The 13,054-nt window shown below is 37.2% G+C and overlaps 1 protein-coding gene across 5 annotated transcripts in view; it reads right to left on the minus strand.

Annotated features, from left to right (window-relative positions):
- Window positions 1-12,429, minus strand: part of kcnq5a (potassium voltage-gated channel, KQT-like subfamily, member 5a) — a 127,120-nt gene extending 114,691 nt beyond the window's left edge. For 4 of the 5 annotated variants that reach the window (XM_084092233.1, XM_084092232.1, XM_084092234.1 and 1 more), the window contains exons 1-2: window positions 12,320-12,414; window positions 11,768-12,187 (exon numbers count right to left, since the gene is read on the minus strand). In XM_084092233.1, coding sequence (XP_083948359.1) covers window positions 11,768-12,102 — 335 coding nt within the window. In that variant the 5' untranslated portion in view covers window positions 12,103-12,187; window positions 12,320-12,414. Of the gene's footprint in view, window positions 1-11,767; window positions 12,188-12,319 lie in introns of all 5 variants that reach the window. The other variant, XM_084092231.1, reaches the window with a different exon arrangement.
- Window positions 12,430-13,054: the final 625 nt, after the last annotated feature.

Below are 13,054 nucleotides of genomic sequence, written 5' to 3' on the forward strand. Positions count from 1 at the left end.
CATTTATCTTGACCTTTTTTTTTCCCAAATATCCTAACTAAAGCTATATGTATCATTGTGCTGCCTGGTGCTTTATTATGGACCTTTTCTGGGTAAAATAACAATTGATGATACCGCTGGCATGCCATCCAATTTAAAAAGAGAATAAAATCATTCAAGAAAGTTTCATTTTTTTAAAATAAATTAATACATTTATACAGCAAGGATGCATTATATATAAGTATATATAATTATATACAAGTAAAATATTAAGCAGCACAACTGTTTTCAACATTGATAATAATAATAATATTAATTTTTTCGTAAGCACCAAATCAGCATATTATAATTATTTCTGAAGGATCATGTGACACTGATGACTAGAGTAATGGCTGCTGAAAATTCAGCTTTGACATCACAAGAATAAAATACATTTTGAAATATTTAAAAAGTACCAACCTCAAACTTTTGAACTGTAGTGTAGATTTATTAGATTTACATTATGCCCATCTTTGATGTTGATGTGAGATAAAATTCATCTTTTGGAACAAAAAAAGAATGTGTATGAATTGAATTTTGATTTCAATTTAGACTGTTCTATCTATGTTCTATATTAGGGCTGTCAATGTTATGCATACAAATAGTTCATTATTTAAAATTTATTGTTAATAATTGTAACTCAAACGTTGTTTATAAAACATTTTTATAAACAGCTTTGTTATTTGCATTCATTTCAACTAGTCAGCAAAGGTTTTTACTATTTTCCTAAGTTTAAATTGCAATTTCCTCATGGAAACTCATTGCCTTGCACCGGGAACTGGAACCAGGCCTGGGGTCATGACTGTGTCCTTAACTGAAGGCTTTCTCTGGTGGACTGGGTGGTCTGTCAATCAGACTGGGAACCACAAATAAGGATTTGAGTGCATGGCGAGCTCCTCGCAGAACCTAACGCTGTCCCAACACAAACAGCAGGAGGAATGTGAAGTTCCTCTGGTCCAATGAGAGCACCCAGGTCCAGCAATATACAGAAAGCAGATATGAAGTACCTCAAACTGCAGGCATTATGAGTAAATAATAGTTACATATATAAATATCTCATAAAAAATAATTAAAGAAATATTCCAATAAGCATATTACGATGCTCTGTTTTTTCCAGTTCCCATGAAACTGCCAAAAACAATAATTCTTTTTTTTTTTTTTTTTACAATCCACACCAGAGGCAAACAAACATAAATTATTTCAACAAATCCAAATCTCCAAGATGATATTTTGTTTGTCTCCAAAACAATGTGGCTTGGAAAGTGCAAAAGAACTAAGAGTGACTAGAGTCAAGACTGAAAGCATCACTGAAAGAGCATTAATTTGATCAGACTGTAACTGGCATCTAGGAGATGAAAATGGCTCTCTGGTGTATATATGTACAGCTTGATATGCTTGATATGTAGGATACTGTACTCATCTGACATTTAACAGCTTTTTGCCCCATGGGGCCAACAAACAATCTCACACACGAGCAGGACACTGTTGTCACGACAAAAAACAGCTGTCAGGTTTTGTCAACGCTGCCAGGCCACTAGCCTGGGATGAAGCTCTTCGTTAGAAAGCAGACACTCAAACTTCATTAATCAGCTAACATTAGGCTTTCTTTTGAACACACAATGCTCATCTCTTGACTGAATTTTATATCAGGTAAAAAATGAAGAACCTCTCAGATCTTCTAGTATTGTATACTGTATACTATGCTTTGATGTCAATGTAATGCTTCTTTCAGAACAAAGAATGTTTCTTTTTGTTTATCAAAGTGTTTTCTATATACTAGGGCTATCAATATACTGCATACAAATATTAAATTCATTTAATTTTTAATTTTAATTCAAACATAATAATGTAACTCAATTAAATCAATAGGTTTACCTGAAATCAAGAAGACTTGGGCTGTTAAGACAGAGGTGCAATGGCACTGACAGAACACATACACACATCTTTTCCTCTTTGGGGATCTACAGTACATGCACAACGGCTAAGTGAATTTTGCACAAATGTTTTTTGAAAAAAGGCTTTGAAGGAGATTCACAGTCTTGCTGGAAGAGGTCGAATCTTATCAAATAAGGAATTTGGTCGTTCCAATCTTCCACGTTTTCAGAAGACAAATACGAGTTAGTTTTGTTTGGCCTGTGGCGTATGAGATTATCAGCTTGAGGAATGCCTGGTGTTCTTCAGAACTGAGATCCGCAGTAAGAGAGCTGTTAGAATGTTAGTGTGGGAGTTCTAGCATGGACACTCTACTCACAGGGAACAGAAATTAAACTTGAACTCCCAAAAATGCTATTTTAGACTATTATGTACAAATTGTGCAAATCTGATCCTCTCTATATATAACGTACACTACTGTTCAACAGTTTTGGGTTAGTGTAATGTTACAAATGATGTTACTTTTGTCATTTCTATTCAACTGATCAAAGAATCCTGAAAAAAAAGTATCATGGTTTCCACAAAAATATTAAGCAGCACAACTGTTTTCAACATTGATAAAAAAATATGTATCTTGAGCATCAAATCAGCATATTAGAATGATTTCTGAAGGATCATGTGACACTGCTGAAAACTTTATTACATTTTAAAATACAGTAGTCAACATTTTAAGTGGATCAAAACCTTTCATCAAAGTTATACATGAATTTTGAACAATACCCGTTCTTGTCTTAGGACAACTTTGATGACCTTTTTTGATCCACTTCAAATGTTGACCACTGTATATTCAAGTAGAAAATATTGAACATGAGAGACTTGTTATTTAACAATCAGCTAAAAAGCTGGTCAACATTGCAGCTTATTGTGGCCCACTTTGATGGAAAAGGACAGTCTAATTGACATGTAAAATGATCAGTCACAGTTCAGTTTGTTTGCATGCCAATTTAGTATTAGTTAATCTGAAAAAGGAAATACAACAATAATACACTGCCATAGGAAAAAAAAATGGAAAACGAATTCAAATAGTAAATGTCAAAGTTGTACAGGCATCACTGAAGGAAATAATGGAAAATGTGAGCCTAATTGAATTTCTGTTCTTCCAAAAGTAATAAGCACCAATTATTTCACATATATAGCTCAGAAAACAAATCAGAATATGTATGTTATGCTCAGTAACTTGTTCTGACTATAGAGCTCTGCACACAGACTCCTGGAAGTTGCCTAGCAGTCAGACAGTCTGATTTGATATTAGATTGCCTTTGAAACACACAATGTGTTCCATGTCTAATATTGCATACAGGGAAATTATTTTTTTGAGTGCAATATGGTTCAAAAGGTAAGAGAACAAACAGTGAGTGAACTGTGGGCATGCCTTATGAGTGCTCCAACTGATGTAATCCAAAATCCTAAACCTGCAATCTGGGTGAACATTTAAAGTCCCCATGAAATGAAAATTAAATTCTTTTGGCTTTTAATATGAATATGTTAGCCTTAAGGTTATCTATAAGTTAGTATGCTCCACAACAATGACAAAATTCACATTTAGAAGATAAAAGCATTCAAAACTTAGTCTCTCACTTCCACCAATACGGATCAACGATTTTGATGACATCACTCTGCACTTCAGCTTCTCATCAGATTTTCTGTCCAATCAAATGCTCTCTAGAACCTGAAGCATCCCTTCCCCTACACTATTTATAGATGCTGAAGCTGTGGCTGAAATCGGTCACTTGTTCACACAATTAAAACATTTTTTGTACATGGTGAATGGCACATAATGCACTACAGGGGATAGGAAACAATTCAGACAGTGTAAATATGCTTTCCATTGGGGCGAATGAAGTCTGGTTTCGCATTAGTGTCACGCGAACTACCGCAGCACGCGCACACAGTATGCTCCGTTCCAGAGACACGATAGTACAGAGCGGAACATACGCGCAACTCGGCGCAGACCACAAAACGTATCGGACTCAGACCCATTTGAATTCTACACAGAATGCTGTATTTTAAAGCGATATGGAGGAGATTAGGAGGAGAAACTGTTAGACAGACTCGGCATTAGAAACACCACTGACGAGTAGAAGAAATAACATCAGTACAATAAATCGATGTATCGCGATTCTTCAAACGATTCTGGATCAATTTTGAGATTTTCAGTATGCATCGCTCTCTCTCTGAGAGATTCTGAACTTAGCTTTTAACAGCAGATGTTAGCAGCTCAGTAAAGCTGAGTGCTTTAGAAACAGTCGTACTCTGCTTGCTTCCAATTCCTTACACACACTGCTTGAATCTTCCATAAAATAATCTTTCATAAAGTTTGAAGCAAATTACAAGGGTGTTCACAGTGGGATGCGTTTACCTAAATTTTTCATCATAAAAGCATTCCGAGGAGCAAGTACATTTAACCACTTACGTGGACTCATCTCACACACAGCCGAAAGGCCAAGCGCTCTTCTTCGTGAACATTTGAGCGTGTGGTTAAAGACTAGCCTACAGCACCATCTGCTGTTAAAAACTAAGCTCAGGACCGATTGGAGAGAGAAACGCGATGCATACCGAAAATCTCAGAATCGATCCACGAATCGCGATGCATCGATTTACTGTCACAGCCCTAATCAGTGCCATGAACCAATATAAATTACACACTTTTCTGCCCAGGTTCCAGTTATTTATGATTTTTTTTTTTTTTTAGCTCCAGTTTTTATTTAGTTTCTTTATTTGGTTTTCTCTTGTCTTAGTTTTCAGTTCTATTTTGATTTTATCTCTTGTTGTCTTGTCGTGTGTGTGTTTTGTGTTAACCGCTTCCTGCTCCACCCTGGTCGCTGACTCTCCTGTCCTTGCAGCAGTCTAGAGCTGGTTACATCTCACTTATGCCAAGCCTCTGGTTCCTTGAGCCGCTGTCAAGTTTCCACCGTTGTCATAGAGCCTGGAGTTGTCTCATCCATGAGCAGCCTGTTCTCCTGCCCTATTGTATGGACTGTGTTCCTGCCTCACCGATCTTGTGTTTTGTCTTTTGTTAATAAGCATTATTTTCCTGTTACCTCTGTAAAGCTGCTTTGAAACAATCTGTATTGTAAAAGGCGCTATATAAATAAAGGTGACTTGACTGTGGCTGTCAAATGCAGCTTTGCCGAACATAACAGCTCTGGCTGAGCTCTATGTTGGCTTTCAGTCTCAAAACATGCTTTTCATTTCACACAGTAATGAAGTCTCTGGTCTCTATAGGGAAACAATTAAAGGGAAATATTTTGTGTAAACAGGAGGAGTTTACCACAATCTCCTGCCAAATTGAAGTAGGAAGTCAAGGTCCAGAGGGATCATGTCACACGGTTACTCCTCTGTCACTAATCTAGACCAAGTAAGGTGAAGGAACTTCTAAAGAACAAGCCTGAGAGTGACTGCAAACATCTCTGTGACATTTAGGGTAAAAAATGCCGTGGACACACTTATCGACTAGCTGAAACATTCTAAGACTGAACTGAACACACATACAGACTATTTTTCAATGACTGCAGCAGATTTTAAACACCAACTGTGAACAAACTGTGAACAACTTGAAAGCAACTGTCTCTGACTCAGCACATTTTGGCATGATCAATCGTAAGTATCAAATTACATTCATAATCAGCCTTACAGTCGCTAAGTGTGTCCCCGGCATAACGTATTAGTTTTTCTCTAATGAACTATTTGGTTTAACACACCACACTGTAAAAAGTGATCAGTTGTCTTAACTTAAAAAAAGTAAGGAATCCAATTGCCTTAAAATTAAGTAAATAAACTTCAAGTATAATTGAAAAAAAATAAAAAAAAATAAAGTTAAGTCAACTGATCAACTTTTTACAGTCCACTGCCCTAAAATCTAAATCTATTTATTTTATAAATGTATTTCTGGACTTTTGACTTTAATTTACAAGATTGTGGAGATATATATTATTTCAACATATCTGATCCTTCGGGAATACACAATCTAATCCAACTTCGACTGCCTCATATTATCCAACAGCACAACACACACACACGAAAAAGACATAGCTCTAATGAGTAATCTCTCATGTGCCTGATGACATATGGGAAAATTAGCATAGTTATGCATTTCATTAGCCACTAACACAAGTGCAAATACACCACTATTGCATAATTTCAAAGGGGGTACATGCAAAATTGCCACAACAAAAGCAGAATCTTTCAAGTCCAATTAAAGAGGCTTTGTGCATGATGCTGAGATGGCTTTTTATTCTTCCAAGCTTGCTGCAGCAACAGAGATTTTGACCTTTGATTCAACAGAGTTACAAACTCCAGTGAGCTAATTTGCTGTGAGCACAATCCTATTTGCTAAATATTAGTATTGTACTTTATCAGCAGGTTAAAAAAATAGTTTGTGGTCGCCAAGATTTGTTTTTGTTTTTTTGCTTTTGAAAGAAGTCTCTTATGCTCACCAAGACTTCTTTTATTTGGTCAAAAATACAGTTAAATCAGTAATATTGTGAAATATTATTATTACTATCCAAAACTTTTAAAATTGTAGTATATAGAAAAAGCAGTATGTCAAATGAGTAGTATGTCCAAATATGTATTAATCAAAAAACAGAAGCCAAACAATATCAGTTGAGCTAATTGGCAGATTTAAAATAAATATATATAAATGGGAGAAAATTTAGGTAGGCTCTTTTCAATTGTAAATGCTATAGGAAGCAAGAAAGTTGTTCCTAATTTTTAAATTGTAGTAGTAGACATTGCCACGGTTATTGTTAGTATGTCATAGATCAAAGATCAAAGACCACATGGGTCAAAGGTCAATGACAGCATGATGGATGTAATATGTCTAAGAATGTAGTCACACTACACAAGTGCATTCCTAAAAATGTTCTTCATCAAGTTGAGAAGTTCAGCACATACTCTACCCTGAATGTGTGCCAATTCCGACGCATATAGAAATTACTTGCTAATGTGAGTGGGAAGCAAACAGGAGAAATGATTCAGAAAACCTTAAGGAATATATGCTGACTTGGCCTAATTGTTATAATTCATAAATTGTTGCAATCAATCCAATCAGACAGAGAGCTGTCAACCCAGATCCCAGTGCACATGTCTTCATACCAAAATGCTGCATTATCAGGGGAACCACTTCATGCAGTCAGGCAATATCAAAGACAAGGAATAGTGAGCGATGGAAGACCCCCAATGTATTTCCCGGCAAGGCAATTACTCTTTAGCCCAGTTTGCTTGGGCACTGCTGGGCAGAGGAGCCCCTCTGGGTTATGCCAAGCCACACAGACTACTTATGTTGCAAGCGTTTGCTATTAAGAGAAGACGGCTGCCTCCATCAGTCAGCCCCTTGTCAGCAAGGGCAACTAATATAAGACCACTTTCTGATGTTTTACTACACACCACCCGGTTAAAATGATTCAATCAGCAGAACGGAATCCCTTGCAGAAGTCCTTGTGTTAACAATAGCGAATGAGGCTTTCTATTGATTCGTCATCCATATCATGAAAAACCATTACAACGACAAAGCAGTACTGTTGCTTTGAGAAACTGTTATTGGCTAATGGCCTCCCTGTTATTAAACTTAATGCCAACATTAATTTTAATGAAAGTTTTGAGCAGCGGTAGCTCGTATAGCCAGGTCCGAACAGAATCCGCAGCCTTTTTTCGCACTTTCTGCGCTGATTTTCAGGAAAAGTTCATTTTAACAGGGTCAGATTAGGCAAAATATTTAATGAATGATCAAACACATAGCCTAAGTGATGGATCATATGTAGAAAAAAAACACACATTTCAATTCTGTAAAATTCTGCTGGCACATACTGTACAAAGGTTTGGTGTCTGTACGTTCTGTTTTAATTAATCTAGACCTGAAATTAATACTTTTATTCAACAAGTGTGCATTAAATTTAACAAAAGCGACAGTCAAGACATTTATAATGTTACGTAAGATTTCTATTTCAAATAAATTCTGTTCATTTGATCTTTATATTCATCAAATGCTCAAATATTAAGCAACCGTTTGATAATAAGAAATATTTCTTGAGTTCTTTCTTTCAAAGACAGAACGTTTTAATGATAGATTAGTTAATCTGCAGTGATGATACACAGAAGGACAGAAATGTCCAAATTCTTAGATCCATGTTCCACGCTGCTAGTTTTCTCTTGACACGGCTGGCAACTCGACATGCTCAAGCAGTGCCCTGTCTGAGGGCTGCAGCTCTTCCTCGAGGTCTGTCTTGTGTCAGGAGCCCCTGACGTGATCAAACAGTGTCCTTTTCAAAGGCCTTTCCCCCTACCATTCATACTCCCACTGGAACACAGACATGACACCCTGTTTATTGCCTTCTCTTTGCACTTTTTTTTGCATCTGTAACCGGTCTAAAAATCTTTTTTTTTCCATTTAGCGAGAGCCAACTCTGTTTCCACATACCTTCCAACGTGAGCAACAGCAGCTTGCATTTCGATTACGACAATGATGGGAATGAAAGTGACTGGTCCATGTCTGTGGCCAGTGGGTCAATGGTCTTCTCCATCAAACAGGTGCATTAATCTTAAATATAAACACAATAACAGCTCAAGAAGAACTTTTTGCCTCTCTCTCTCAAAACAAAACATGTCCCTTAATCCAGAAAAAAAAAAAAAAAAAATCTTATCAGGACTGTTACAAACACAGAAAACCGAAGTGATAACCTGTGAAAAGCTTGGTCAATCCCAAACCCCTAAGTGTTGCATAACTCTAGTAGTACTCTAAGCAGACCTGATTACACAATCAAACGGTGCTAGAAAATTGTTCCTTAATGTCAATATTGGTTAAGTAAATTTATACTACATTGCTTGAAAAGACAAATGAAACCAAAAACTGACATCTCCTAATTTCCCGTCTGAATTCCGGTGTAAGGAAATAAGATTAAATCCAACCTGACATCTTAAGCCGAAGTAGAAGAATCTCTAATGTTAGTTGGCTGGCTCTTGTATAGATCACATTCTGACTGTCTAACCGGGTCAGTGGCAAACTAGAGCACCTTTCTGAGTGCACAAAGAACAAGAGGCCCTTTGTTGCTCTTTTTGTCACAGTTGAGTCCAGGAGATCATTACAGGTGGGAATTTTTAAATATTTTGTTACGATATAAAAGCCACTGCCCCAGTGTGTGGAACAAATCACCCTCAATAACTCAGCATTAAGTCAATCTGAACCATCTACTGTAAGTAGAATACCCAGTTTTCTATACCATGAAATGGAACACAGTTAGGAAATGTGAATAAGGAACTCAATGAACTTCTACCTCAAACCAGATGAATTCTTAGTCGTATAGGCTTGAATCTAACTATAGCATGACGTACCGAGTACCGACACAGATGATTATGGCAGTGTTCACCTACTGTGCAATTTCCTTTTTCATTCTTAAAGAAAGTATGTGATTTCTGAGGGGATAAAGGAAACTGAATGTGGCTTTAATGATGCAAGTGTTCATGATGGCAGCATAATGTGTTCTTTGTGTTGGTGAAACCGCATGTATTAATATTGAAAGGATACAGGTAGTTTTGTTTAATGAAAAGAGAAAAATTCTCTCGTTATATTATCAAAAATGAGTGTCAAAAATGATTATCAGAGAGAGTTTTGTTGATGCTGATGCTGAGGTGTGGTTTTGAGGTGGAGCAGAGCTTTAACCTTGGTGAAATGAGCTCAGCTGCAGTTCTGTAAACTGCTCATCACAAAGAGATAAAAGAGCTTGCTTTGATGCGCTGTAAAAACATTTGCTGGGTGAGCAGACAACTGTAAAGTTATTGATATGGCTATTAAAAATCCTTCCCATTTAAAGAACCTATTAAATAGAAAGTCGTCTTCATAAAAGTCTAGTGCATAATAGTCTCACGTGTGGCATACAGTATGGTACTATAAATGCTAGACTATACTGTATGTTGGTATGGGTGCCTTGCCGCAAAAGTCAGAATTCTAGCATTTGATAATCCAACACACAAACAACAAGGCAAGATTTTATCATTTCAGAATTTCAGACTCATCAATTCATAAAAGCAATTGAAACAAACTGGAAATCATATGAATCATTAAAAATGTTCTCAAAAATGAATAGCACACATTTTAACTCCGAACACTTATTTGTCTAAATATAGGCTCTATTGGAAATAACGGTGAAAGCATCATATGAGCAAATAACCTCTATCATTTTATTTGTTAGAATTTTTAGAATTTATTTATTTTCATATTATCTGTTTACAGCTCGTTATTTTCATTAAATGTCATATCATTTAAAAAAAAAAAAATGTTTCTTACAGTAACAAATTACCAAGCACAAATCCATTTTAGTATAGAATTTAGAATAGAATAGCATTTAAGATGGTATTTTTGAGAATTCCGCCTTAGAAACTGCAGCATATCATTTTAACTATTACGGAACAGCAAGCTTGACGTATAATGACCTGAGATCAAGTTCAAGCTCTAAATTATGACTTCATAATTAATAATGAAAATAATCAAGCATGTGTTGATATGGGACATATGCTTCTACTGTACATCTGACCCTCAAGCATACTGGCACAAGAGGCAAAATGACTATTACTTAATAATATGACATTTAGCAGATTATTCATTACAAAGGATTTGAGTACATGACGGAAACAGCAGAAGCAACATATGGTTTGCTTAAGGGCACAGTGGTGATGGTGATAAGGCAAGATTGTGATGTGATTGATTGTTCATTGACTTCAAACAGTCCCACATGTCTTCTTTCACACAGTCTTTTATAACCAATAGTCTCAAAGGATTTTCTTCATTAACTTTGTTCTCATGACAAAACCTCTCACCGCATTCAACAGTGTTTACAGCATTTCTTTTTTATGCACACGCACACAATCTGAGTTTGATTTAAACCCTCAAGAGCTATAAGCAATATCCATAAAGTATAATTATGCGAATCGTTGGCTACAAAACAAATGCTTAAGAAATATGTCCTAAAACTTGTTAAGAAACGAATTACTGATAACATCTAAGTAGCAACTCATGTAAAAGCTACTTCATTCCTCTCTTGATTTTTTTTATGAAGCATGCAGCCCAGTCCAAGTGTGCTGATTCTGTGATGTTTCTGACTAATGTGGGACAATGCGTTGTTGCAGATGTAACAACTTAACCTCTATGACCTCAGCTGTCCTCTCAGCACAAATAAAACAACAACATCCTGTCTTGAAGCACAGCGGAGCGCACCAGTCTCACCATCTGACAGCTCAGCTTCCTCCTTACAAACGCTCCTAACAACATGCCAACAGACGCAACAATCTGAGCAAAAAAAGTATGTTACAGTGCCTGCATTTCCCTTTAAATTGGGGTCATATAGAGAGCATCTTTTTCAGGGAGCTTACAGAAAATCTCAGAAAAGCCATAATCATAAATTTCCCAGTAACATTAATAGCAAATACACACCATAACGCAAACCTCACTGGTGCGTTTAAGTGACAAACAACCTAATCAATCAAAGGCCACACTGTAGTAGAGACATTTTAAAAACCCTGAATTACTCAAATAGAACAAGTCATTAGTTTATGTTAAACTGTTTGAAAAGAGACTGGAATATGAACTATACGGCAGATTACAGTTCTCTGCATCCCAACATTTCTTTCATAAAACTTTCAGACATACAAATGCTAAGCATTTCAAACACAATTAGGATTCACTCTTTGAAAGAAAATGAGACATTTAAAATAAAAATGTATACATGTCATATGCAGTAGGCTATATAAAACACCTTAACAGATGAACTTCAGTTGTGAACATTCATGATGTTATCAACAAAAAGAGTGAGATTTTTTGACTTACACAAAGGCATGGTAAATGAATGCCCAGGCTCGCGGTCGCTCCAGGACATTGTAGAGGTAGTTCTGGAGCTTCCTGTAGCGCGCGTTTCTCCGGCCGCTTTGCGCGCTGTAGATGAGCGGTTTCCCCAGCAGGCTCAGCCGGGCGCCCTGCTTTCTCCTCTGGTTCTCCGAGCCTACTGCACCTGTTGTGCCCGGCGTCGACAGCAAACTGTCGACTGTCCTGGTCGCGTTGTTCATCGTCCCACGACCGGCTTCAACATCTTTCATGCCATAGGGCTGCGAGGTCTTCATCCAGAGACCAGTACCGCCCTCATCGCCACTGTGGTTGCGGGGCATCGCATCATCAGCGCAGGCTGGAAACGCGCGTCTGGCACCAGCGGTGCGCGCATATAAAGAGCCTGTAGACGAGCGTTAAAGTCTCCTGTGTAAAAAACATAAGAATCTTTTATTGTTCTTCTCTTTAAGATTATATATAACAGGATCGCCTACTGACAAGTGCATGCATCCAGCTAATTTGCATTTAAGCTATGAAAGATTTGGTAAAGTTATGAACCTTCAGATGACTCAAGCAATCTGCGCTCGCCTCCGTGAGACTGGAGTTTTGAAGGAGCGTCACCATCTCAGTGGAGGAGATGTGGCGAGGGGAGGGCATCACTCGACATTAAACGCAACACTCACTCGCGCGCGCGCGCTCTCTCTTTCTCTTCCTCTGTAAACCATAGGCTAGGCTACTCTATTCCAGTTCAAATGTGCTGACAAGATCTAATGTAGCAATTAGACACCCCAATATAGACAAATTATCAGCTTTATGAAGCTTTCGCTTCAGTGTGCGAACAGTGTGGTCGTCTTTTTAAGAGAATTTCTATAAATATGATTTTTTTTTAACTGCAAACTAATATACGTTAGGCTTCTAAAATACAAAAGTTTTCATGATATCCTTTAACTACAACTACAGTAAAAGTGCAGAAAGGTGATAAAGAATGACAGTAGTTATGTTTACCGTCAGATAAGGGCTTATGCCGAATATTGTTGCTATGGTTACATCCTGGCGCGAAAGTGACTTCTGAACGTATTATTTTGTGGACTCACAGCCAGTGATTCAACATCGTAAATTCTGCAAAGTTTTTTACATTTTCATTTTTTTAACGTATGTATGACACTAGCCTACTTTGTATTAGGCTATTGGCCTACCTTTGCGTCAAATAACAAGAAACTAGTTGGCCAACGGCTGTGGGAGTGGCGGTAAAAGTGACGTCTTATCTCTCTTCTGACTGGAGCTATCAATCTC

This window comes from Abramis brama, assembly GCF_963993115.1.
Source record: "Abramis brama genome assembly, chromosome: 19".
Taxonomy (NCBI): Eukaryota; Metazoa; Chordata; class Actinopteri; order Cypriniformes; family Leuciscidae; genus Abramis; species Abramis brama.